The sequence below is a fragment of the chloroplast genome of Phalaenopsis equestris (assembly GCF_001263595.1).
Source record: "Phalaenopsis equestris chloroplast, complete genome".
In the NCBI taxonomy this organism is placed as follows: Eukaryota; Viridiplantae; Streptophyta; class Magnoliopsida; order Asparagales; family Orchidaceae; genus Phalaenopsis; species Phalaenopsis equestris.
The window spans coordinates 47,501-73,574 of NC_017609.1; the positions used below are offsets into that span (position 1 = coordinate 47,501).

General features: G+C 32.7%; 20 protein-coding genes, 7 non-coding genes and 3 pseudogenes across 28 annotated transcripts, besides 1 other annotated feature. All coding sequences in view use genetic code 11, as the record gives it.

Moving 5' to 3' along the window:
• Positions 1 to 26,074: part of a sequence feature (large single copy region (LSC)) that runs on past both edges of the window.
• trnT(ugu) lies at positions 366 to 438 on the reverse strand. Its single transcript has one exon. It is a non-coding gene; the product is annotated as a tRNA-Thr (tRNA).
• trnL(uaa) lies at positions 1,074 to 1,861 on the forward strand. The gene is made up of 2 exons: positions 1,074 to 1,107; positions 1,813 to 1,861. It is a non-coding gene; the product is annotated as a tRNA-Leu (tRNA).
• On the forward strand, positions 2,257 to 2,329 carry trnF(gaa). Its single transcript has one exon. It is a non-coding gene; the product is annotated as a tRNA-Phe (tRNA).
• Positions 2,601 to 3,036, reverse strand: ndhJ (NADH dehydrogenase subunit J; annotated as a pseudogene).
• ndhK (NADH dehydrogenase subunit K) lies at positions 3,147 to 3,687 on the reverse strand (annotated as a pseudogene).
• ndhC (NADH dehydrogenase D3) lies at positions 3,573 to 3,918 on the reverse strand (annotated as a pseudogene).
• Positions 4,674 to 5,339, reverse strand: trnV(uac). The gene is made up of 2 exons: positions 5,302 to 5,339; positions 4,674 to 4,718 (listed from the first exon to the last, which is right to left on the reverse strand). It is a non-coding gene; the product is annotated as a tRNA-Val (tRNA).
• Positions 5,515 to 5,587, forward strand: trnM(cau). The gene has a single exon. It is a non-coding gene; the product is annotated as a tRNA-Met (tRNA).
• atpE (ATP synthase CF1 epsilon subunit) lies at positions 5,771 to 6,175 on the reverse strand. The gene has a single exon. It carries the CDS (start codon positions 6,173 to 6,175, stop codon positions 5,771 to 5,773), a length of 405 nt encoding a protein of 134 aa, YP_006073271.1.
• Positions 6,172 to 7,668, reverse strand: atpB (ATP synthase CF1 beta subunit). Its single transcript has one exon. It carries the CDS (start codon positions 7,666 to 7,668, stop codon positions 6,172 to 6,174), a length of 1,497 nt encoding a protein of 498 aa, YP_006073272.1.
• On the forward strand, positions 8,614 to 10,077 carry rbcL (ribulose-1,5-bisphosphate carboxylase/oxygenase large subunit). The gene has a single exon. It carries the CDS (start codon positions 8,614 to 8,616, stop codon positions 10,075 to 10,077), a length of 1,464 nt encoding a protein of 487 aa, YP_006073273.1.
• On the forward strand, positions 10,908 to 12,395 carry accD (acetyl-CoA carboxylase beta subunit). Its single transcript has one exon. It carries the CDS (start codon positions 10,908 to 10,910, stop codon positions 12,393 to 12,395), a length of 1,488 nt encoding a protein of 495 aa, YP_006073274.1.
• psaI (PSI reaction centre subunit VIII) lies at positions 13,207 to 13,317 on the forward strand. The gene has a single exon. It carries the CDS (start codon positions 13,207 to 13,209, stop codon positions 13,315 to 13,317), a length of 111 nt encoding a protein of 36 aa, YP_006073275.1.
• ycf4 (photosystem I assembly protein Ycf4) lies at positions 13,714 to 14,268 on the forward strand. The gene has a single exon. The coding sequence runs from the start codon at positions 13,714 to 13,716 to the stop codon at positions 14,266 to 14,268; it is 555 nt and encodes a 184-aa protein (YP_006073276.1).
• cemA (envelope membrane protein) lies at positions 14,600 to 15,289 on the forward strand. Its single transcript has one exon. It carries the CDS (start codon positions 14,600 to 14,602, stop codon positions 15,287 to 15,289), a length of 690 nt encoding a protein of 229 aa, YP_006073277.1.
• Positions 15,538 to 16,500, forward strand: petA (cytochrome f). The gene has a single exon. The coding sequence runs from the start codon at positions 15,538 to 15,540 to the stop codon at positions 16,498 to 16,500; it is 963 nt and encodes a 320-aa protein (YP_006073278.1).
• On the reverse strand, positions 17,506 to 17,628 carry psbJ (photosystem II protein J). The gene has a single exon. It carries the CDS (start codon positions 17,626 to 17,628, stop codon positions 17,506 to 17,508), a length of 123 nt encoding a protein of 40 aa, YP_006073279.1.
• Positions 17,742 to 17,858, reverse strand: psbL (photosystem II protein L). Its single transcript has one exon. The coding sequence runs from the start codon at positions 17,856 to 17,858 to the stop codon at positions 17,742 to 17,744; it is 117 nt and encodes a 38-aa protein (YP_006073280.1).
• psbF (photosystem II protein VI) lies at positions 17,881 to 18,000 on the reverse strand. The gene has a single exon. It carries the CDS (start codon positions 17,998 to 18,000, stop codon positions 17,881 to 17,883), a length of 120 nt encoding a protein of 39 aa, YP_006073281.1.
• Positions 18,011 to 18,262, reverse strand: psbE (photosystem II protein V). Its single transcript has one exon. It carries the CDS (start codon positions 18,260 to 18,262, stop codon positions 18,011 to 18,013), a length of 252 nt encoding a protein of 83 aa, YP_006073282.1.
• On the forward strand, positions 19,420 to 19,515 carry petL (cyt b6/f complex subunit VI; ycf7). The gene has a single exon. It carries the CDS (start codon positions 19,420 to 19,422, stop codon positions 19,513 to 19,515), a length of 96 nt encoding a protein of 31 aa, YP_006073283.1.
• Positions 19,699 to 19,812, forward strand: petG (cytochrome b6/f complex subunit V). The gene has a single exon. The coding sequence runs from the start codon at positions 19,699 to 19,701 to the stop codon at positions 19,810 to 19,812; it is 114 nt and encodes a 37-aa protein (YP_006073284.1).
• trnW(cca) lies at positions 19,931 to 20,004 on the reverse strand. The gene has a single exon. It is a non-coding gene; the product is annotated as a tRNA-Trp (tRNA).
• trnP(ugg) lies at positions 20,168 to 20,241 on the reverse strand. The gene has a single exon. It is a non-coding gene; the product is annotated as a tRNA-Pro (tRNA).
• psaJ (photosystem I subunit IX) lies at positions 20,618 to 20,752 on the forward strand. Its single transcript has one exon. The coding sequence runs from the start codon at positions 20,618 to 20,620 to the stop codon at positions 20,750 to 20,752; it is 135 nt and encodes a 44-aa protein (YP_006073285.1).
• Positions 21,211 to 21,411, forward strand: rpl33 (ribosomal protein L33). The gene has a single exon. The coding sequence runs from the start codon at positions 21,211 to 21,213 to the stop codon at positions 21,409 to 21,411; it is 201 nt and encodes a 66-aa protein (YP_006073286.1).
• On the forward strand, positions 21,596 to 21,901 carry rps18 (ribosomal protein S18). The gene has a single exon. The coding sequence runs from the start codon at positions 21,596 to 21,598 to the stop codon at positions 21,899 to 21,901; it is 306 nt and encodes a 101-aa protein (YP_006073287.1).
• rpl20 (ribosomal protein L20) lies at positions 22,194 to 22,547 on the reverse strand. Its single transcript has one exon. The coding sequence runs from the start codon at positions 22,545 to 22,547 to the stop codon at positions 22,194 to 22,196; it is 354 nt and encodes a 117-aa protein (YP_006073288.1).
• rps12 (ribosomal protein S12) lies at positions 23,310 to 23,423 on the reverse strand (one part of a trans-spliced gene, as the record gives it; the record has 2 gene entries for this part). Coding sequences YP_006073289.1 and YP_006073247.1 both cover positions 23,310 to 23,423 — 114 coding nt within the window.
• clpP (ATP-dependent Clp protease proteolytic subunit) lies at positions 23,557 to 25,833 on the reverse strand. The gene is made up of 3 exons: positions 25,765 to 25,833; positions 24,483 to 24,773; positions 23,557 to 23,808 (listed from the first exon to the last, which is right to left on the reverse strand). Exons 1-3 carry the CDS (start codon positions 25,831 to 25,833, stop codon positions 23,557 to 23,559), a joined length of 612 nt encoding a protein of 203 aa, YP_006073290.1.

A 26,074-nucleotide genomic window follows, 5' to 3' on the forward strand; every position in this document is an offset into this window, starting at 1 on the left:
GGCTCCTTTTTGATTCACTTTTATTTGAAAAAAAAAATATATATAAAATCAGACTGAACTAAAATCAGACTGAACTAAAGGATCAGCAAAGCAAAACTCAATTTACTAAAGTCCTACAAAACAGAATAAAATAAATTTGATCAATTAAATTTTATCAATATTCGGATTTTTTGTATATATAGGAAATTCAAGCGAAGGTTACGTTTTCCAATTTCTTCTGTAGAGATCTAATTGTTCTAGTCAACTTTTTTCTTTATAGCTATAGCTGCAAGTTATCATGACATAATAGATCGGTGATCCGACATTTAGAGAAAGCGAGAGTAGAGATTTTAAATCATGTAAATAAAAAAATAGATAAAAAAAAGAGCCGGCTATCGGAATCGAACCGATGACCATCGCATTACAAATGCGATGCTCTAACCTCTGAGCTAAGCGGGCGGATATACGAGCAATAGTGTATAGGAATACAGGAAACTATCGGATCTTAGCTATTTCCTAGTGATTCTTATTCTTTTTTTCTTTTTTTTTTATTGATTCTTTCAATTTCTTCTATTTCTTAAATATTAGTTATATATTTTAGATTCTATTTAGAAAATAGAAAAGAAAACTATTTAGATCTAGATAAATTAGATATATTTAGATATATAAATAGAAATCTAAATTCAATTCCATATTCATATATATGAAATATGAAAAGAAAATATCAATGAAATTAGAATTCGAAATGAAAAAAAAAGAAGAATGAATATCGACCGTTCCACTATTCAAAACGACACTGTAAAAATGAAGGAGTAGGAAAGGCATAGATATATATGTGGTATATATCTATCCATATTGAATTGCGGATAGATCAATGATAAAATAATTTTATATTGAAAAAATAGGGTTTAGAATATTCTTATAATATTCTAATATAATATAGAATAGATATAGAATAGAGGAAAAAAATAAAATAACAGCATACACTTTTTCAATATAGGAATCATTACCTAATGGATTCAATAGTGCCAAGATAAATGAAAGAGGTGGATGGAATTACAGCCGGAGCCTTGTCTCAAAGGCTCAAAGGAAAAGGGGATATGGCGAAATTGGTAGACGCTACGGACTTGATTGGATTGAGCCTTGGTATGGAAACCTGCTAAGTGGTAACTTCCAAATTCAGAGAAACCCTGGAACTAAAAAAGGGCAATCCTGAGCCAAATCTTTGTTTCGAGAGAAAAAACTATGGAAAAGGAGAATAAAAAGGGATAGGTGCAGAGACTCAATGGAAGCTGTTCTAACGAATGAAATTGATTACGTTATGTTAGTAGCTAAAAGACTTCTATCGAAATGACAGAAAGGATACGTCTTATATACCTAAGACGTACGTATACATACTGACATAGCAAACGATTAATCACAACCCAAATCTTATATCGAATTCTATTTTGTATCTCTATATTTAGATATGAAATTTGAAATTTCTATATGAAAATAGAAATCTTCTCTTTCTATTAATATTATATTATTAATATGAGTAATCTCAAATATGAGTAATATAATAGTATGAGATAAGGATCTATAAGAAACCCTATATTTCTATTCTTTTTTTATTAGAATGATAGAGATCAAAAAGATAGATGAAAAATTGAAGAGTTATTGTGAATCAATTCCAATTGAAGTTGAAAAAAGAATAGAATTCGAATATTCAATGATCAAATTATTCATTCCAGAATTTTTGATAGATCTTTTGAAATTGAATCGGACGAGAATAAAGAGAGAGTCCCATTTTACATGTCAATACCGACAACAATGAAATTTATAGTAAGAGGAAAATCCGTCGAATTTTTCAATCGTGAGGGTTCAAGTCCCTCTATCCCCAATAAAAAGCCCATTTTACTTCCTCGCTCTTTATTTATCCTCATCCTCTTTATTCATTTTTTTTTCATCAGTGACTCAGTTTAAACCAAATGAAATATCTTTTTCATTTTATTCACTCTGTTCTTTCACAAATAGATCCAAATCTAAATCCTCGTATCTTTTTTCCAATCCAATCTCATTTGTTTTGGATAATACGATATGAAGATATATGTTCAAGGAATCTCCGTTATTGAATCATTCATAGTCTATATCTTTTTCCTTACATTTACAAAAAAAGTCTTCTTTTTGAAGATCCAAGAATTTCAGGGGCTAGAGCCAATTTGTTAAGATTTTCTTTTTTCGTTCTTTTCATTGACATAGATAAAAGTACTCTGCTAGGATGATGCACGGGAAATGGTCGGGATAGCTCAGTTGGTAGAGCAGAGGACTGAAAATCCTCGTGTCACCAGTTCAAATCTGGTTCCTGACACGTTAATAATGTATCGGATAGATATTTCTTAATACCTCATACAAATGAAATTAATTCATTAAGACGGATCGGGATAGATATTCTTTACTTTCTTTTTCATTTTTTTTTATTTTAGTCCCTCCGCAATACGAATGAAAGTCCAGTTACTTTTTTTGTTTTTCCTCTAGAAGAGGAATACCAAGATGCTCATTGAATGATAAAAAACCCCTTTTTTACTTATTTTACTTATATGACACGTATGACACGACTCCAGATTTCGTTTCAATTTCAATCAATGAGCATCTTTAATTTCATAGAAATTGGACGTAATATAGTCTTTACTTAAAGGCCAGCCTATCCAACTTTCAGGCATGAAGATACGTTTAAGGCGAGGATGATTCTTATCAGAAAATCCCAATATATCATAAGATTTCCATTCCTGAAAATCAGCACTTCTTCAAATCCAGAAAACTGACGGGGTTTGAGGATTACTCCGGAGAGCAAATACTTTTATGCATACCTCTTCTGGTTTATCTATACCATAACGTATTTTCGTAAGGTGATACACACTAGCTAAAAATCCGCCTGGTATCATAGGCACACTGGGAGCGTAAATAATTGTAACCATATACATATGAAATGACAGCAATGGAATTCCAATCCTCGGGAATTAAAGATCTATGAATTAACTAATGCTTGACTAGCCAATCAGATAAATGAACCTGCATCTTCTTCATCTCTCCCACATTTCTCTTTGTATGAATATTTAACATTGACCAATGAAATTTTTAATGATTGACCGCTGTTTCTTATTTTGTACAAAGGAACCCTGCCTTATTCACAAATTCGTAGGAAGATTGGATTTGAAAAAGATTGCAAATCCAAAAGGTATCTCTGAAGTAGATGGTGATTTATAGAGTAATCCTTGATCGTAATTTCCAGTATGAGTACTGCGTCGAAGGTAAAACTTGTGATTAGTAGTAAAACATCGATTTTCCTGTTGATATACAGTTCTATATCTTGGCACCAATCCATAATGATCAAAGTTGAATCGCGAGCCTATTAATGAATAAAATTAAATGAAAAAACAACTGGTACCATAGATAAGCGGCCATAAACTGGAAAGTATTGACCAATTCGAGAGATCATTCGATGTAGTTGAAATAATGAAATTGGGGCTATTTGGTTAAGTAATGGAAACTCAACCAAATTAAGAAATGTTTCAATGTCATCCTTTTCTTTTGATTGTCTAAAGATTCAGCTAAGACCATTCCAACGCTCCTTTTCGACATGCATAAACTGAACCCACAATTGGGAATGAAAGCTTATAAGCTTCTATAAATACAGATACACCCAATACATCAAAGCTCATTGTCCATGGATAATGAAAGATCGTTTCTACAGCAAAAAAAACTAGAGCAAACATTTAATAGCAAATTCGGAATTGTACCCAAGCATCCCCCATTGGCTCTCTACCTGATTCATAACTAGGAAACTTTTATGGACCTTCCCTAAAATCCCAGAAATGACAAATGTCAAGATAGGAATAACGCTTGATATGATATTATTCTAAATGCCCAGAAAAGATCATATTCGTGAAACAGAAACATAAAACTATGAATGTGGAATAGGTTGAATTATTTCATTTGAATTGGAATTTGAAAATCATATAGAACTTCGTAGATGAAACAATAAAAGATTTTTGATCCGCATAGTTTAAAGTTTGTTTGCTGTAGGACATACCTTTCTCTTTTTCTTTTTTTTCTTTTTTTTCTTTTTTTTTTTCTTTTCAATTCTCTTTCTATATGTGATGTTTAATATAGAATGCTCTTATACTTAGTTCTTTTTATTTTCTATTCTACTTAATTATTCTACTTAATTATCTTATATCTTAATTATCTTATATTAATTATCTTATTATCTTATATATTTATATATATCTATTATCTATTTTTTTAATATAATTATCTATTTTTTTAATATATTTTTTTATAGATTTTTTTCTATATTTTTTCTATTTCATATTGATCTTATATCTTAGAAATATAAAGTGAAAGTAAAGAATTCCCTATCTTATATTAACTTTTCTATTAACTTAGAATAATTATAGATAGTAATTATAGTAATAGACTATAGTAATAAGTAATAGTAATATAGTAAAGAAGAAATTCAATTTAAAAAAGAAAAAGAATAAAAAAATGATAAAGAAAATATGTAATTTCTTCATGAAAGTGGATGAAGATAGATGGGTATTTGATCCGAGATTTGACAAATACCAATTAGGTCCGTTGGAATTAATTATTGTGTTTATTTTATTGTTCCTACTACTACTCAAATTTCTATACAAAACAAAAATGGAATGTATTAGGGCTATACGGACTCGAACCGTAGACCTTCTCGGTAAAACAGAGAAAACTTATTATTATCGAAATGATTCGAACTGTTTCAAAGACCCAACATGCATTTTGTTGCATTGGGCTCTTTCATCAACTGATGTAAAGATCAGTTAGTCCACCATAGTTTTCTATAGTTTTCTTTAGAGGAAGATAAGAAGATATTGAGATGGCTCCATGTGCTCTGATTCATTATTTGTATCCTGATCTAGGAGCAATACCAAAGTGTTTCAAAGAAGGGTGACCTTTATTTAGGTCTGCCTTCGGCCTAGATCAATCTAAATGAAATGCAGTCTCTATCGCTCCGCTGCAAGAGTAAAATATGAGACTTCATACACCTCAAAGCTCATAGGACGAAAAGAGGTTCTTTTGAGATCCTTATACTCATTATGCCTGGCATTGAATGAGCTGAGCATTTACCTTATAATGGCAGGTTATATTTGATTTAGCACCGGAATTCGCACTTGAACCGGATAAAACCAAATTTGTCAGGCTATTTTTCTCTTGTTCTCTCGAATCTACGGAGTAAGACATCGACTTCTCAAAAAGATCAATTATGGTCATTGCATAATGAGCTCCTTTGAAAAACATTGGCGCACGTGTAAACGAGGTGCTCTACCTAACTGAGCTATAGCCCTTGTCATAACCATTTTAATATAGAGACAATTTCTTGTCAAGAACAGTATCCCATAATCTCACATGATAACTCTCTGATCTGTTTATGTTTACTGGTAAAAGATTAATATTGCTTAGAAAACATATTTTACCTATAATCCATCGAAGTGATGGAGACCCTTTTTGTGGTGATAAATGACCTACTTAACCCAGTGGTTAGAGTATTGCTTTCATACGGCGGGAGTCATTGGTTCAAATCCAATAGTAGGTAGAACTTATTAGATACCGGATTCCATGGTATCTAATAAGTTTTTCTACTCATCCTCTTTTTTTCGTTCTGTTCTATCATCAGATTAATCAAATTAGACTTTATTGTGGTCAATTTGTGGAATCAAGATGTAGTGTGTAGTATATAAGAAATCAATCTTTTTATTTTGATTGAATGTATTGACTACTAAGAGGAAATTACTTTGATAGCTTCTACTCGTGTCCTAGCTCGTCTGAGAGCTAGATTTGCCTCAATTGCTTGTCTCTTACCCTCAGCTTTACTCAAGTTAGCTTCAGCTATTTCAAGAGTTTGTTGAGCTTCTTGTGGATCAATGTCAGTACTAATTTCCGCACCATTTCCTAAAATAGTGATCTCATTATTACTTATTCTAGCAAAACCGCCCATAAGAGCTACCGTTAACCATCGATCTTTTAGCCGTATTCTCAAAAGACCTATATCTACAGCCGTGGCAATGGGGGCATGATTTGGTAATACCCCAATTTGTCCACTATTAGTAGATAAAATAATCTCTTTCACTTCAGAATCCCAAATCATTCGATTTGGAGTCAGTACACAAAGATTTAAGGTCATTTCTTCAATTTGCTCTCCTCTTCTAAGTTAATAGCTTTCGCGGTAGCTTCATCGATGTTACCCACCAAATAAAAGGCCTGCTCGGGAAGACCATCTAATTCTCCGGAAAGGATGAATTGAAACCCCCGAATTGTTTCTGCTAGACCAACATATTTCCCTGGAGAACCAGTAAAGACTTCTGCCACAAAGAAGGGTTGTGATAAGAAACGCTCAATTTTGCGTGCTCTTGCTACAGTTAAACGATCTTCTTCGGATAATTCGTCCAACCCAAGGATAGCTATAATGTCTTGAAGTTCTTTGTAACGTTGTGAAGTTTGCTTAACCCTTTGCGCAGTTTCATAATGTTCCTCGCCAACGATCCGAGGTTGTAACATAGTTGACGTTGAATCCAAGGGATCTACTGCTGGATAAATACCTTTGGCAGCTAATCCTCTTGATAATACGGTAGTAGCATCTAAATGTGCAAATGTCGTGGCAGGAGCAGGGTCGGTCAAATCATCCGCAGGTACATAAACTGCTTGAATCGATGTTATGGATCCTTCCTTGGTAGAAGTAATTCTTTCTTGCAAAGAACCCATTTCCGTACTAAGGGTAGGTTGATAACCCACTGCAGAAGGCATTCTACCTAATAAGGCAGAGACTTCGGACCCTGCTTGAACGAAACGAAATATATTGTCAATGAATAGAAGTACGTCTTGCTCATTAACATCTCGGAAATATTCCGCCATGGTTAGGGCAGTCAAGCCAACTCTCATACGAGCTCCTGGCGGTTCATTCATTTGACCATAGACTAGAGCCACTTTGGATTCTGCAATATTTTTTTCATTAATAACCCCGGATTCTTTCATTTCCATGTAGAGATCATTTCCTTCACGAGTACGTTCACCTACTCCGCCAAATACGGATACGCCTCCGTGAGCTTTGGCAATGTTGTTGATCAATTCCATGATGAGTACTGTTTTACCCACTCCAGCTCCCCCAAATAGTCCGATTTTTCCTCCACGGCGATAGGGGGCTAAAAGATCCACAACTTTAATCCCTGTTTCAAAGATTGATAATTTTGTATCTAACTGTATGAAGGCGGGTGCAGATCTATGAATAGGAGATGTTGTGCGAGTATCGACAGGACCTAAATTATCAACGGGCTCTCCAAGGACGTTGAAAATTCGTCCGAGAGTAGCTCCCCCGACTGGAACACTTAGAGGAGCTCCCGTGTCAATCACTTTCATTCCTCTCATCAGACCATCTGTAGCACTCATAGCTACAGCTCTCACTCGATTATTTCCTAATAATTGTTGTACTTCACAAGTTACATTAATTTGATGACCAACAATATCTCGACCTTTAATTATCAAAGCATTATAAATATTAGGCATCTTGCCCGGTGGAAAAATGACATCCAGTACTGGGCCAATAATTTGAGCGATACGCCCTTGGTTTTGTTCTTCAAGTGTAGAAACCACAGGATCAGAAGTAATGGGATTGTTTCTCATAATCATAAATCATAATAAATATGTCGAAATTCTTTTTTTTAAGAGTACTGAATCGAAAAGAAATATCCGATAGCAAGTTGATCAGTTAATTCCATAATGAATTTTCTAATAAATAAATGGGAGTTAGCATTCGATTGAGTTGGTACCACCTAATTGAATCCAATTCAATCCTTTACTCAGTTAATGAGTCAATTTTCAATTATTTCTATTGTACTATTGTATTTTTTTGTTGTGCACCTATTCTTCTTTATATATCATATCTGTTCCCTTTTCTAGATGAATTATGACTCTTTTCACATCTAGGATTTACATATACAACATATATTACTGTCAAGAGAGGGGACCGGGTCCTATATTCTTTCTTTTTATTTCTATATTAGATATTTTTATTTACTATTTATTATCTTTAATATCTTTATTATCTTTACTTTAAAATTTTTATAATTGAAATTTATTCATTCTAGAATTTCTTAATTCTAATTTAGAATTCTATTTCTATTCAATTTAATATTTATCTATTTGAATTGAATTCTATTTAAACTAGATTTCTGAATTGAAATGAAATCGAAATTTTTCATTTTCTTTGATGTTTTTTCTCTTTATTTTGATATTCTTATTTATTTATTTTTTTTATATTCATATTCTATATCATATTCATTATTTATAAAAAATATTAAGAAGATGATAAATTCCATTAGGAATAGAAATTTTCAAGAAGATTGGGTTGCGCCATATATATCAAAGAGTCTAAAATAATGATGTATTTGGTGAATCAAATAAATGGTCCAATAACGAACCTTTTTCAAAATTTCATTATTCATTAGTTGATAATATTAATTTATAGTTTAGTTGAATCTTTTTTGAATTGTAAATATTTTTGTCAAAGGTTTCATTCACGCTTAATTCATATCGAGTAGACCTTGTTGTTGTGAGAATTCTTAATTCATGAGTTGTAGGGAGGGACTTATGTCACCACAAACAGAAACTAAAGCAAGTGTTGGATTTAAAGCTGGTGTTAAAGATTACAAATTGACTTATTATACTCCTGATTACGAAACCAAAGATACTGATATCTTGGCAGCATTCCGAGTAACCCCTCAACCGGGAGTTCCGCCTGAAGAAGCAGGGGCTGCGGTAGCTGCCGAATCTTCTACTGGTACATGGACAACTGTGTGGACTGATGGACTTACCAGTCTTGATCGTTACAAAGGACGATGCTACCACATCGAGGTCGTTGTTGGGGAGGAAAATCAATATATTGCTTATGTAGCTTATCCTTTAGACCTTTTTGAAGAAGGTTCTGTTACTAACATGTTTACTTCCATTGTGGGTAATGTATTTGGTTTCAAAGCCCTGCGAGCTCTACGTCTGGAAGATCTGCGAATTCCCCCTTCTTATTCCAAAACTTTCCAAGGTCCGCCTCATGGCATCCAAGTTGAAAGAGATAAATTGAACAAGTATGGTCGTCCCCTATTGGGATGTACTATTAAACCAAAATTGGGATTATCTGCAAAAAACTACGGTAGAGCGGTTTATGAATGTCTAAGAGGTGGACTTGATTTTACTAAGGATGATGAAAACGTAAATTCACAACCATTTATGCGTTGGAGAGATCGTTTCTTATTTTGTGCCGAAGCAATTTATAAAGCGCAAGCCGAAACGGGTGAAATTAAAGGACATTACTTGAATGCAACTGCGGGTACCTGTGAAGAAATGATCAAAAGAGCGGTATTTGCCAGAGAATTGGGAGTTCCTATCGTAATGCATGACTACTTAACTGGGGGGTTCACCGCAAATACTAGCTTGGCTCATTATTGCCGCGACAATGGTCTACTTCTTCACATCCATCGCGCAATGCATGCAGTTATTGATAGACAGAAAAATCATGGTATGCATTTTCGTGTACTAGCTAAAGCATTACGTATGTCTGGCGGAGATCATATTCACGCTGGTACAGTAGTGGGTAAACTGGAGGGGGAACGTGAGATGACTTTGGGTTTTGTTGATTTGTTACGTGATGATTATATTGAAAAAGATCGAAGTCGTGGTATTTTTTTCACTCAAGACTGGGTCTCTATGCCAGGTGTTATACCCGTGGCTTCAGGAGGTATTCATGTTTGGCATATGCCTGCCCTAACCGAAATCTTTGGAGATGATTCCGTACTACAGTTTGGTGGAGGAACTTTAGGGCACCCTTGGGGAAATGCACCCGGTGCAGTAGCTAATCGGGTGGCTTTAGAAGCATGTGTACAAGCTCGTAATGAGGGACGTGATCTTGCTCGTGAAGGTAATGATATTATTCGTGAAGCTAGCAAATGGAGCCCTGAGCTAGCCGCTGCTTGTGAAGTCTGGAAAGAGATCACATTCGATTTCGACCCAGTGGATAAGCCAGATATAGAGGCAAAATAAGCGCGTAGAATTCAGCAATTACTTTTTGTTCTCCTAATTGATTGCAATGAAACTTGGCCCAATCTTTTCCTCAAAAAAAGAAAGATTGGGCCGAATCAAATTCAAATTCAAATAAAGAATAAACATCTTATACTAATCCTATACTATGAACTATGAAGGTCTTTGTGTATTTGCATATATCTTTTCTATGTACAGACCTTACACGATATACAATATACAAGTATATACAAAATCTAAAAATAAGAAGATAAAATCGAAGGAAGACTAAACAACTTATCTATTCTTTTATTTATTGTTAGAACCATAGGCTGAATTATGGATCCTTGGGGTTGGATTGGTGAATCATTTTATATTCCTTAGTTTCAGGCCATAGATCAAGCCAAGGGAAGGATCTCTTCTACCCCTATCCTGTATATTGTCTTTTTCGTTCCCTGTTGTAATAGAAATTCATTTTCTTATTTGACTAATTTTGTTATTTGACTATATAACACGAGATTCTACGAGACGATAATTTCTTTTTAATTTATGGGAAGAAACAACTATGTATCTTTTTGATGAGAATTGAAAGTTTGACATGAGAGAAACCTTTCTTTATATATTTTTTTTGAGGAAAAGATTCTATCATAATATTGAAATGATTCACCGGATTCCTCAAAAAGAGAATCCTTTCTTTTAAAGACTCGCTCGTTTTTCATTAACATTGGATCATATGCTTTATTTGAATTCTGATGATAAAGAAAAAAAAGAAATAGTAAAATGATTTTTTCTTCATCGAATGACTATTCATCTATTAGTATTAGGGTTTCATAAAATAGGGGCATAAATAATCTATGAAAAAATATTGGTTCAATTCAATGTTGTCTAACAAGAAGTTAGAACATAAGTGTGGACTAAGTAAATCAATGGATGGTCTTGATGCTCTTGGACATACCAGTGGAAGTGAAGAAACTATTCGAAAAGATGCGGATAAAAAGATTCCTAGTTGGGACAGTTATAGTTTCAGTAATATTCATTATTTAAATTCTTTATTTGATAGGAGGAATCTTTGGAGTTTGATCTCTGATCATACGTTTTTAGTTAGAAATAGTAATGGTGACACTTATTCTGTATATTTTGATATTGAAAATCATATTTTTGATATTGACAATGCTAGTTCTTTTTTGAGTGAACTACCTAGTTATTTGAAAAGTGGGTCTAATAGTAGTAATTACTACTATTCTTATGATTCCATGTATGATACTCAATCTAATTGGAATAATCACATTAATAGTTGCATTGATAGTTATCTTCGCTTTGAAATCAGTCTTAATAGTGACATTTACAGTGATATCGACAGTTACATTTCTAGTTTCATTTGTACGGAAAGTACAAGTAGTATTGAAAATGGAAATTCTAGTATCAAAACTAGTAGCAGTTATTTCAATAGAATAGAAAAATCTAATGATTTCGATCTAAATACAAAATACAAACAGTTATGGGTTCAATGTGAAAATTGTTATGGATTAAATTATAAAAAATTTTTGAGTTCAAAAATGAATATTTGTGAATACTGCGGATATCATTTGAAAATGAGTAGTTCAGATAGAATTGAACTCTTTATAGATCCTGGCACTTGGGAGCCTATGGATGAAGATATGGTCTCTATAGACCCCATTGAATTTCATTCAATAGACCCCATTGAATTTCATTCAGAGGAGGAACCTTATATAGATCGCATTTCTTTTTATCAAACAAAAACGGGTTTAACTGAAGCTGTTCAAACGGGCGTAGGTCAACTAAACAGTATTCCCATAGCAATTGGAGTTATGGATTTTCAGTTTATGGGAGGTAGTATGGGATCCGTAGTAGGTGAGAAAATCACCCGTTTGATCGAGTATGCTACTAATCGATCTCTACCTGTCATTATTGTGTGTGCTTCTGGAGGAGCACGCATGCAAGAAGGGACTTTGAGCTTAATGCAAATGGCTAAAATATCTTCTGCTTCATATGATTATCAATCAAATAAAAAGTTATTTTATGTATCAATCCTTACATCTCCTACAACTGGCGGAGTTACAGCAAGTTTTGGTATGTTGGGAGATATCATTATTGCTGAACCTAATGCCTACATTGCGTTTGCGGGTAAAAGAGTAATTGAACAAACATTGAAAAAGACAGTACCCGATGGTTTACAAGTGGCTGAGTATTTATTCCATAAGGGCTTATTCGACCCAATTGTACCACGTAATCCTTTAAAAGGTGTTCTGAATGAGTTATTTCAGCTACACGGTTTCCTTCCCTTGAATCAAGATTCAAAAAAAAAATTTCAAAAAGATTGAAATTCTTCATTTTCAAATGGAAGTATAACACTAGCTTCAGTTATTTTTATTTGTAGCGAAGTTCATTATAATGAAAAAAAAAACTAAGAAGATGGTGTTTTCTTTGGAGACATAAGTTATAAGTGTAGTAAGAGTCAGAAGTTTTGGATAATGACTTTTTGCCCCGGATCCTTCGACAAGATAAAAAAGAATTTCTTTCTCCTTCCGAGAAATTAGGGAAATAAAAATGATTTTCTCCGTTCTTTTGACATATTCATTATTCATATATAGAACAACGAAAAAGAGATAAAAAAATATATCGAAAAAATGAAAATAAAATACTAAAGAAAAAGAAATCTCAAATCAAATAAAGAAAATAGAAATATTCAAATAACAAATAAGAAGAATATAGAAGTTCTTTTTCTTTAGCGAGAACCCCCGGTTTTTCACTAGGAATCCCTGTTTGTTGGATAAGATTGGTTAAAATCAGAAACTCATAAGAAACTCTTTTCTATCTTTACCTTTCAAAACACCTTTTTTGTTTTGAAAGGTAAAGATAGAAAGACGATGAAGATAAGGATGGGAGAAGAAGAATCCACTTTAGTAAAGGGGATTCTCATACATATTCGTGTCGAAAGAGGAATAGGTATACTTCATTGAGTTCTACATTTGTTATTGATTATTAAATACTTCATATTAATATTATCTTAATATTCTTTCTAATTTATTTTTAATTTTAATAGATTAATAATTAATAGATAGACTTATTAGAATATATCTTTATAATTAGAATTTCTAATAGGTACAAATATGAAATTGAGGTACCCATTCTATGATAGATTTGAACTTTCCCTCTATTTTTGTTCCTTTAGTGGGTCTAGTCTTTCCGGCAATCGCAATGGCTTCTTTATCTCTTTATGTCCAAAGAAATAAGATTGTCTAAATACGATGAAATCTCATCAATTTATTTCAACACTGGATCATTATACAGATACTTTTTTTAATGTAATACGGTAGGATATATGATATTTGGCCTTTCCGAAAACAAATGGAAGAGTTGTTTTGTTATGTATGCCGATGCATAATATACGGCATTAATGCATGTATATGCGGTTATAGCTTAATCAATTAAATGATGAAATTAAAAATGATCAGCAAATATTTTTTGAAAAATATTTTCAATAGAAACTCAATGTGTCTAACCAATTATTCCTAATGGTTCCTGTCGGAATGCTGCTAGTTGATGAAAGTTACTTCGGGATCAAGCAATAAAAGTCAAGTCAAATCCATTTGGGTTATTCTCTCAATTCCAATCGAATGCAACTGGATCTAGTATAGTATGAACTGGCGATCAGAACATATATGGATAGAACTTATAACGGGGTCTCGAAAAACAAGTAATTTTTGCTGGGCCTGTATCCTTTTTTTAGGTTCACTAGGATTCTTAGTGGTTGGAACTTCCAGTTATCTTGGTAAAAATCTGATATCCGTATTTCCGTCTCAGCAAATCCTTTTTTTCCCACAAGGGATCGTGATGTCTTTCTATGGGATCGCAGGTCTATTCATTAGTTCTTATTTGTGGTGCACAATTTCATGGAATGTAGGTAGTGGTTATGACCGATTCGATAGAAAAGAAGGGATAATGTCCCTTTTTCGTTGGGGATTCCCTGGAAGAGATCGTCGCATCTTCCTTCGTTTTTTTCTGAAAGATATCCAATCAATCAGAATGGAGGTGAGAGAGGGTCTTTTTCCTCGTCGTGTCCTTTATATGGAAATCAAGGGTCAAGGAGCCATTCCCTTGACTCGTACTGATGAGGATTTGACTCCACGAGAAATTGAACAAAAAGCTGCCGAATTGGCCTATTTCTTGCGCGTACCCATTGAAGTATTTTGAAATGAACTGAAGAATAAATCTCAGCATGAGAGAAGAAACTTAATACATCTCAAAAGTGGGAAGACGTATATGGAACAATAACTCTTTTGTATACGCATACACATGGCGTCTGGCTTCACTCTTGAGACTAGTAAAAGGTCTAATAAGTAATAAGTAAATAAGTCTAGATTCATCAAATATCCTAACATGTCTTTTGTTTTCGTAAAACATAATTCCTCTTTTTAGGCCTTTGAATTGATACCCTATCCCTACGCTTTCGTACTTCATAGAAATCTCAGACAGAATCGACCAATGAAACAGGTTCATTAACAATTCACATCACGGATACAGAATGAAAAAAAAGAAAGCATTGGCTTCCCTCCCATATCTTGTGTCTATAATCTTTTTGCCCTGGTGGGTTTCTCTCTCATTTAATAAATGTCTAGAAACTTGGGTTATTAATTGGTGGAATACTAGGCAATCCGAAATCCCTTTGAATGATATTGAAGAGAAAAATGTTCTAGAAAAATTTATGGAATTAGAAGAACTATTCCTGTTGGACGAGATGATAAAGGAGTACTCGGAAACACATATGCAAAGGCTTCGTATAGGAATGCACAAGGAAACAATACAATTGGTCCAAAGACAAAATGAATCTCATTTCCATATCATTTTGCATTTCTCTACAAATCTAATCTGTTTCGCTATTCTAAGTGGTTATTTTTTTCTGGGTAATAAAGAACTTTTCATTTTAAATTCTTGGATTCAGGAATTTCTCTATAACTTAAGTGATACAATCAAAGCTTTTTCGATTCTTTTAGTTACTGATTTATGGATCGGATTTCACTCGACCCATGGTTGGGAACTAATGATTGGTTCGATCTACAATGATTTTGGATTGGCTCAGAATGATCAGATTATATCTGGTCTTGTTTCCACTTTTCCAGTGATTCTAGATACAATTGTGAAATATTGGATCTTCCATTTTTTAAATCGTGTATCTCCTTCGCTTGTAGTAATTTATCATTCAATGAATGAATAATTCATTAGATCTTTTGATATCAATAAAATCATAACCTTTCTTTGTGTAGAAAGAAAGTGTAGAAATAAATCATTTTTCATCTTACTTATTCTTTATACTTCTACCTTTTCAATTCAAGGTATTCATACTATATTCCACTAGTACAATTCTTTCAGTATAATCAATACAATGGCAAACTTGTGGATAGGGAATTCTACTAGCTACCTATCAAATTTATTGTATAAATTCCGGGGATCAATGATTGGACCATGCAAAATAGAAAGACTTTTTCTTGGGTAAAAGAACAGATGACTCGATCCATTTATGTATCGATCATGATATATGTAATAACTCGAGTATCTATTTCAAATGCATATCCCATTTTTGCGCAGCAGGTTTATGAAAATCCACGAGAAGCAACTGGTCGAATTGTATGTGCCAATTGCCATTTAGCTAATAAGCCCGTGGATATTGAAGTTCCGCAAGCTGTACTTCCTGATACTGTATTTGAAGCAGTTGTTCGAATTCCTTATGATATGCAACTGAAACAAGTTCTTGCTAATGGTAAAAAGGGGGCTTTGAATGTAGGAGCTGTTATTATTTTACCCGAGGGATTTGAATTAGCCCCACCCGATCGTATTTCTCCCGAAATGAAAGAAAAGATGGGCAATCTTTCTTTTCAGTTTTATCGTCCTAATAAAAGAAATATTCTTGTGATAGGTCCTGTTCCCGGTCAGAAATATAGTGAAATCGTCTTTCCTATTCTTTCCCCCGACCCTGCTACGAAAAAAGACGTTCATTTCTTAAAATATCCCATATATGTAGGTGGGAACAGAGGAAGGGGTCAGATTTATCCTGATGGTAACAAGAGTAACAATACAGTTTATAATGCTACATCTGCTGGTATAGTAAGCAGAATAGCACGTAAAGAAAAAGGGGGATATGAAATAACCATAGTTGATGCATCAGAAGGACGTCAAGTGGTTGATATTATACCTCCAGGACCAGAACTTCTTGTTTCAGAAGGTGAATCCATCAAGCTTGATCAACCATTAACAAGTAATCCAAATGTAGGAGGTTTTGGTCAGGGAGACACAGAAATAGTGCTTCAAGATCCATTACGAGTCCAAGGCCTTCTGTTCTTCTTGGCATCTGTTATTTTGGCACAAATCTTTTTGGTTCTGAAAAAGAAACAGTTTGAAAAGGTTCAGTTGTACGAAATGAATTTCTAGATCTAGAGATTCCTTAAAATAAAGTTGGTAAAAGTGCCAAATTCTTGTTGATTGATAGACTGATATATGATTCAAAAAATTCTATAAGTCTTTTCTTTGTTTTTTTTAGACTCTTTTACTCTTTTTTATTTTGCGGGATGTCTGAAACTTATTACTTGTATACCATTTATACCATTCCTAATTATACCATTTCTAATGATAGAAAATAAGTATACAAATACAAAGTACAAAGGAATAGAATACAAGGCAAGGACGGGAAAAAATAAAGTAAAAAAGATTTCTATTTATTTAGATTTATATTTATAGAAAGTATTATTATTCTTTTATTCTTAGTCTTTCTAATCGTTTATTCGATTTGATACAAGACGACACAAGAAAATCCTTTTCTTGTGTCGTCTTGTATCGGGATCATGATTTTTTCTTTTGTTTTCCAAAGATTCTTATTCCTTGTTTTATTTTCCGGGTCTAATTGAACAAATAGAACTTCTTAAACTCATTTCAACTTACAACTTAGGAAAATAACAAAAAAAGACTTCTCTTGTTTTGTGTTTTGTTTTGGCTGAAAAGCGGATTAGATCTTTACGCATATCCAATTATTTCTTTATTATCTCATTACAGTTTTTTTTTCTATTTCTTATTTGTTTGAATTTAGTCTAAATAGTTGAGTCTAAAAAGAAAATTATTTGCAGGATTTTTCATATGGATAAATCCATACGTATTAGATTATTCAAAAAATCGATGGATTCCTCCTTTCTTGTTGCTTCAATATTTAAAATATTGATATAATAGTGAATATTATGTTAGGAACGACAGAAACTATGAATCAGTCAATAGATTAAATTATTCAAAAACATTCTAATAAAAAAAAAGGAATACAATAAAGTGGTTTGAAATATCAGATCAAAGTCTCGCTCTAAGAGTTAAGAACTCAGCGGGGTAAGGCCCCGCTGAGTTCTTACTCTTTCATGTCTACAATCTAATCTGGTTCATATTATTATTACAGTATTACAGAGATGAACCCAACCCGGAATAGGAGCCGTAAAAAAAAATGCCTATTAAACCGATCACAAGAATACCAGTTAAAGTACCTATCAGCCAAAGAGGAATCCTTCCAGTAGTATCGGTCATCTCCCCCCTTCTTTTTCATCAAGTGGTCATGCTAAAGACAAAAACAGTCATGGATAATTATGAGGATAGTATCCTTCCGAATGGGATAAGAGAATTTCTACTATTTCTTTTTCTTAATTGAAAAAATAATTGGAAAATAAAACAGCAAGTACAAAAATGAGTAATAAACCCCAGTATAGACTGGTACGATTCAATTCAACATTTTGTTCATTCGGGTTTGATTGTGTCATAGCTCTATAATTCGAATTAGGTTTATCGTTGGATGAACTGCATTGCTGATATTGACCCTAAAAAAGAAACAGTAGGTACAGCCAGTCCGTGAACAGCCAACCATCGCACTGTAAAAATTGGATAAGTTCGATCTATGGTCATTGGGAACCTCCTAAAAAGAGTTACTAAATTTATCGAGTTGTTCCAAAGAATCAAAACGGCCAGTTATTAAAGGAATCCCTTGTCGGCTCTCTGTGAAATATTCATTTGGCCGAGGACTTCCAAAAACATCGTAAGCTAAACCCGTACTTACGAATAACCAACCCGCAATGAATAGGGAAGGTATAGTAATGCTATGAATGACCCAGTATCGAATACTAGTAATAATATCAGCAAAAGAACGTTCTCCCGTGCTTCCAGACATGCTGAGCTCCACAAATTCTTGTATGTTCAAAAAAAAGGCGGGCCGATTCCGTGAAAGATGGAATCAGTAAATCTAAAAATCTAAAACTACTGATACTGGATCTTTGTGAGATCGTCAATTTTGTACCAAAGGCATATTTAGAGTAGACCGAATCAGTATAGCTATCCTTCCTCTAGCGCAGCAACGCAGTTTCAATCATTACCGAAAGGAAATGCTATTGCTGTATCTTCCTTATATATGTATAAATTCTAAATAGATTTTGATTTTCCTTAGAATCTAAGATTCTATAAGATTAAATAAGGTTTATATTAGTGGATTCATCATAGTAATAGAAAGTAAAAGAAAGTAAAAATCTTGAATGGATGGGCTCTCATAATTAATGAGAGATATCATGATTGAAAGATCTCATTCATTATATTCATAAAATTCCATTATATGTTATGTGAAATCTATAAAAACCTTTGGCGGTTCGGTTCATATTTTCTTTTTTTGAATCCTCTCATTTTATTCAAGTAATTGTTCGTTCATAGAAGAAATATGTTAATACTATTTCACTTTGAACTTCTAAACTGAAGCTATTCTTACTATTCTAAATAGTAATTATTAGAAATGGAAATTCTTATTACTATCCCTATCTATTGAATTCTTTTACTATTTCATTTTTCATTGGTTAATATATTAGAATTAGATTTAATATTTTTTATTATTCTTTTATTCTTTTTTATATTTAGTATTTTGAATATTTGCAAAAAGAAAAAAAAATCGTTGGAACAATCCATATTCGTGAAGTAACTATTGTTACATTAGATCCCCCCAAGAGTTCTTTCCTTATGTAACTACAATACAAAACAAATTAATATGGAAAGAATAGAGAATTTCAAAAAGTAAAAGAGTAATAGGAGTTGCTCTTCTTTGAATCGAGTTGGCCCGAAATCAAATTTCAATAAAGAAAAAAAATCAAATGAAAATATTCACTATTTTCATTTGATTTTTTTTAGTGTCCGTCTATAATGACTGATGAATCAAGAATTTTCAATTGGAACTAAACAAATTTTTTAAATTAGTTTTTCTTACCGTCATATCTCGATTGAGACTTAGGTAAATGTTTTCTTAATAGAATATATGTAGTAAAATAACATATCTAATTTAGCTATTTCATGCCTATTCTAACTAGTTATTTTGGTTTTTTACTGGCTGCTTCAACTATAACCCCAGCTCTATTTATTGGTTTAAACAAGATACGACTTATTTGAAATGAATGAAATTCAATAAACAATTTACAAAAATCAAAATCAAAGTCTCTCATAATATTTCATTTCAGGTATTCTATGGTTCCTTCCGTGAATCTCAATTACCCATTTGAGATTCACGGATAATTCAGATTAATATTTAAGGATAGATCTTACCTCTCTTCTTATTCCCTAAAACAAATCGAAATGATTGAAGTTTTTCTATTCGGAATCGTCTTAGGTCTAATTCCTATTACTTTAACAGGATTATTTGTAACTGCATATTTACAATACAGGCGCGGTGATCAGTTGGACCTTTGATTGAGTAACATCTCTTTTTTTGATTGACCTCCTCCTTGTAGGAGGTCAATTTTAAGTTGCAATTCTACTTTGTTTTGTTAAGTTCTTTCATTGTAATTCGACATAAAATAAAAGGAATCACGCTCTGTAGGATTTGAACCTACGACATCGGGTTTTGGAGACCCGCGTTCTACCGAGCTGAACTAAGAGCGCTATCTTAGATCCTATAACAATAGATATATAAAAGTAGATACAATTGTAAAGAAAAGGATTTTTTTATCCCCGAAGTTTATTGTGTGTACATATAGTATGTAAAAATGAAAGATTATGTCCAAAATTGACTGATCTTACTCAAGGAATCTCTCAAAAGAATAGATAGGGATGACAGGATTTGAACCTGTGACATTTTGTACCCAAAACAAACGCGCTACCAAGCTGCGCTACATCCCTTTGAAAAATTGTTATACAGTGTGTCATTGTATAACATCCATATCTTTTTTTCCACATCCTTCTTTTTTGCTCTACCTATTCTATAGATATAGATAGGTAGAGAATGTTCTTGTCATTTTTTTTAGGGGCGGCAAAATTGAATCTGATGGGTCATTGTACATATGCATTTTAGTTAGTAATTCCTAATTCTAATTTAATTTCAAGTAACAACAAAAGATCTTGAAATTAAATTAAAATATCGGATTATCTATGATCTATTTATTAGAATAGCAAACTAGGACTATATATGTATTACAATATACAATTCTTACAATATACAATACAAAGAAAATAAATAAGAAAAAAATAGAAAATAAAAGAAGAAGGAGGATTTTCAATGCAAGATATAAAAACATATCTCTCAACGGCACCTGTGTTAACCACTTTATGGTTTGGGTCTTTAGCAGGTCTATTGATAGAAATTAATCGTTTATTTCCAGATGCCTTGTCATTCCCCTTTTTTTCATCCTGATGAAATTCTTGTATTGATAAAAAATGAAGAAGATTTTAGATACAATTCTACGTAACATGGCTCTAAATTCTTTTTCTTTTATATCCTAATCTATCCTAAAAAAAAAGAAAGAGTGTATTGAATCTCAGTCAAAATAAAGTGAAATTTTGGGAGAAAAGAAATGGAAATGTGGATCCAGTCTAGGGACGGTTCCACGAAATTCTAACATAGAAAGAAGAAAATACTAAGATTAGTATAGAAATGATTCATAGTTAGAAAAAATTGTATTAATTAATTATTACGATATTCTTAATATATTACGATATTCTTAATATTCTTCTATTAATGAATATGACTCTTTTTCTTTCTATTTATAGTATTCTAGTACTTCGAAGTCATTCGAATTCTAATAATTCAAAAAAGAAAAGAGTTAGAAATTCCATAGCGAACGAAGTCGATCCAAAATGAAAAGGAGGTTCATGGCCAAAGGTAAAGATATTAGAATTATAGTGATTTTGGAATGTACCTGTTGTGTTCGAAAGGGTGTCAATAAAGAATTGCTGGGCATTTCTAGATATATTACTCAAAAGAATCGACACAATACACCCAATCGACTAGAATTTAGAAAATTTTGTCGCTATTGTCAAAAGTATACGATTCATGGGGAAATAAAGAAATAGATAGAAAAGAATTCGTGTTTGATTTTTCCAAGTAGTGGGAAGAGTAAGAACTTTACATCTTAACATATATAATACAAACCAAATCCTATTTTGGTCGAATCTTAAATGAATAAGAAAAAAAGAGGATTCTATTTTATAGATTCTTTTATATCGAAGGAATAAACAAACAAGGAATAAGCAAACCATGGATAAATCCAAACAACCTTTTCGTAAATCCAAACGATCTTTTCGTAGGCGTTTACCTCCAATCGGATCGGGGGATCAAATCGATTATAGAAACATGAGTTTAATTAGTCGATTTCTTAGTGAACAAGGAAAAATCTTATCTAGACGGACGAATAGATTGACTTTGAAACAACAACGATTAATTACTATTGCTATAAAACAAGCTCGTATTTTATCTTTGTTACCTTTTCGTAATAATGAGAAACAATTGGAGAGAGTGGAGTCGATTCCTAGAACTACTGGTCCTAGAACCAAAAATAAATAGATATACTCTTCAAAACTCCAATCGGAACTCAAGCTCATATTAATGTTTTGCTCAAAAAAAAACTAGAATCCAGATTTGATTCTTGTATTCTAAAAAAGGAAAAAATGGGAAAGAAATCTTTTTTTCTTGAAAGATGTTCGTTTTTTCCTACTACTAAAATCTTAATTTATTTTTATTCTATCTTCCCGGAGTCCATTCTCCGGGAAATCCTGTTTCAATAATTCTTGTTTTCTGTATAATAGATTCTATTAAGATTCTTTTATTCCTTTATTTGATTTGTATTCTTTTCTTTTTAATTGATAATTTTATTTGAAATAATATCAAAACAATTCTTATTTGATAGGGCTATTTGCGCAAGTATTTTACGATTCAGAAGCAATTGTCTTTTGTACAGATTGTGGATAAAGAGGCTATAACTATAGAATAGCTTATCCTCACGAGTTACCGCATTTATTCGAGTGATCCACAAACGACGAAAATCTCTCTTTTTCCTGCTCCTATCTCGATGAGAGGAAATCAAAGCTCTCATTCTTTGTTGAGTAGTCGTTCGAGTCAGTCTTGAATGAGCCCCTATAAAGGTTGATGCAAATAAACGAATCTTTTTTCGACGTCTCCGAGCTGTATATCCTCGTTTAACTCTGGTCATTGAATCAAATGAAACTTTATTGAATAACTAATTGATTTCTCTTCTTTCAGTCATCCTTTTCTTCCGGTCGATTAATAACAAAACGGATTCTTCCAATATATAAAATATAAATTCCAATGGCTTTTGCGACTATGACCTTCCCGACCACGATTTTTTCTTTCTTCAAGGTATTTCGCCTGGAAATAATAAATTCGACTGCTACTAAAGAAGAAAGAATAGTGGGTTTCCTCGTTTCTATGGCAACTTCTGAAACGGTGAGGTCCTCTCTATACACCGGAGCCTCTTCTTTCATTTCATCAAAATTTCTTGTGAACTTGTATAGTTCACACTCTTTGGCTCTACCCATCCATTTTTAAATTAGAATTCTTTTTTCAATTCTAATTCTAAAGTAATAGTCCTTTTCACAAAAAAGCTATCCATACAGTGACGGTATTTAATTCTGAAAGTTGGCTAGGTAGCTGACCTTGTTAGTCCGTTTTTTTTTCAAGAAAAGGAATAGGAGCATAACCTTTTTCCTCCGCTTAATGGATAACTATTTGTTACCAATGGAGAATTCCTTCTCATCTCAAACGGAGTGATTGGATTTGCACCAATAGAAACCATAAATTCATAACATAATTAAGTAGATAATAGATCTTGATACTAGTCAATCAAAAGGCCGTGTTCCACCCTATCTATCCTAATTCATTGGTAGCGGTCGTTGATACCGGAAAAAATTTTTGCATTTCTTCAAACTCATGATCTGAACTTAACGAGTCGCACATACACCCTAGTACATGTTCCTCGACGCTGAGGACATCCTCGAAGAGCGGGAGATTTCGTGACATTTCTTATTGGCTGTCTTGCGTTTCTAATAAGTTGTTTAATGGTTGGCATGGTGTGTCTATAGAATCTCCTTCTAGATAGAATAGAGCGGGTTGGCTTAGATCGATCTTAACCTGATGATTGATGATTATGAATGATTTCTATTCACACCTAAATTTTGAATTTTTAAAAGGAATTCATATATTTATATGGAATTCCCTGTATTTTCATTTTCGATCGCGACAAGATCAACGATGCCATGAGCTTGAGCTTCTGTTGCTGACATAAAAACATCCCTTTCCATATCTTCGGATATAACCCATAAAGGGTTGCCCGTTCTTTGTACATAAACTTTTGTGAGAGTTTCGCGAAGCTTCAATAGTTCTTCTGCTTCCAGGATAAAATCCCTTGCTTGTGCCTCGTAAAAAGAACTAGCAGGTTGGTGAATCATAACCCTGATGATATTGATAGAACATCATGAATGGTTCTTCTATCTATATATCGCACGATTGGATGGATTAAAGTAAGGGGAATCAAAATAACAATAAAAAATAGAATTAAACAACCGTACAGGCATCTTTTGTACATTGCATACGGCTCTGCAATGGATTTTCTTTTTTTGATATAATTTCTTTTATCAAAAAGAAGAAATAGAACCTATATGATCCAAATCATTAAATGATCCATTTACCACCCTTCCTTTCGTAGTAGTTAAAAAGATACTATGATGGTTCTGTTGCTTTATATATTTATCTCGTTTGTGGTTTAGCAATCCCAAAGTTTCTTTTTGATAAGATCTAAGAAGGAAAAAATGATTTTTTCCTTTTTTTTATTATTTCCTCTCATAACATAAAAATAAGAAAGAGACTTCTGTTGTGGAAGAATAATGGTTTGTGACGCTGAAATTGACTCTTGCTTGACACAGAAAATCAAATTGGGAATAACCCTTCTTTCATACTACTATTTCGATACAAAATCTCATGTTATAAAAAAAAACAATAATGGTTTGTTCATATCGAACTCGAAGTGCCATGCTATTATTACTTATTCTTTATTTGATTCATATTCGATACAGCGAAGGCATAGTATTCTTTTTTTTTTTTATCAAATAAAAAAAACTCATTGGCGCCAAGCGTGAGGGAATGCTAGACGTTTGGTAATTTCTCCTCCGACCAGAATGAAAGATCCCATTGAAGCGGCTAATCCCATACATATTGTATGTACATCTGGTAACACAAATTGCATAGTATCATAAATGGCTATTCCTGGTATTACCCATCCACCTGGAGAATTTATAAACAAATAAAGATCCCTAGTATCATCTTCTATGCTGAGATATACCATGAGACCAACAATTTGATTCGAGATCTCGCTATCAACCTCTTGGCCTAAAAAAAGTAATCTTTCTCGATGAAGTCGGTTGATTAGGACAAAATTGTATCCCTGAGGAACCGTACGTGCACCTTTGGATGCATACGGTTCAAAAGAATTGTGAAAAAAAATCAATGTGTCGATTCCAATCCTATTTCTTTTTTTTAATGAGTTTTGCCCCCTTCCCCTTACCTCTATTCTATAATGTAGAAAATCAAAAAGAATTTTATGAACTTATTGAACTAACTTCTCATTGATGTATTGTTTCATCGAAATTCAAATTACGATGTAATTTTCTTGTTCCTGAATGGGCCCTTTCAATTCTTTTAGGTTCTTGTTCTACTCCGGGGGAAGAATTGCCCGAATTCCATTTGCGCATATAGGTCAAATGTTTCCAGTACCACTTCTTTTTTTTTTCAATTGTTTCATACCTTTCCCCAAAATATTTGATGTATTAATCATACTACTTCATTGGTAGGTAGTTTGATATTATCCCTATAGTAAAAAGAGTCTATTCTATATTATACAAGCGGTAATTGTGTAATCATAATCATCATATATTCTAATAATATATTCTATTCTAAGATTCTATTATCTTTCTATTATAGTAAGTTATATTATATTCATATTCTATTTAATTACTAATGAATCTCAAATTTATGAAGAATTTCATGAAATTTCTATTTTATCTTTCTTTATTATATTATTATTCTTTATTTCTTATTTCATTTATTTCTTTAATATTTATGATTTCTATTACTACATTTTACACTCCCATTATTACTCTTACCATTTCCAATTTGGTATTATATGAACGGAGCCTGGATACTTTATTTTATCAGTCCAAGTAAACCATCAATTATTTGAATTGATAATATTGATCCCCAATAGGAATTATTGTGCTTCACGCTCCAAATTATTGATGGTTCAATCAATAAAATATCCAATATATATTTATTGGATTGGGCGAAACAGAGAATACTCGATCGGGGGAGATAACGGGGAAATACCATATGACCAATATGTCTGACAAGTCGCACTATACGTCAACCCAAACTGCATCTTCCTCTCCAGGATTCCGAAAAGGCACTTTTGGAACACCAATGGGCATTAAGATAAATAAAAAAATGAAGTACTATACTTTACTTTAATATGAAAACGTAACAATGGTTTTATTGTCTTCATTATTTTTTCTCTTTATTTTCCATTTTTATATATTTTTATATTCTATAATATTCTATTCTATTCTTAATTTTATATTATAGATTTTTTATATTTTTTATATTCTATTATATATAGAATGTATAGTATAGAATATACAGGAGTAGAAGGTTCATAGAGGAAGACAGAAT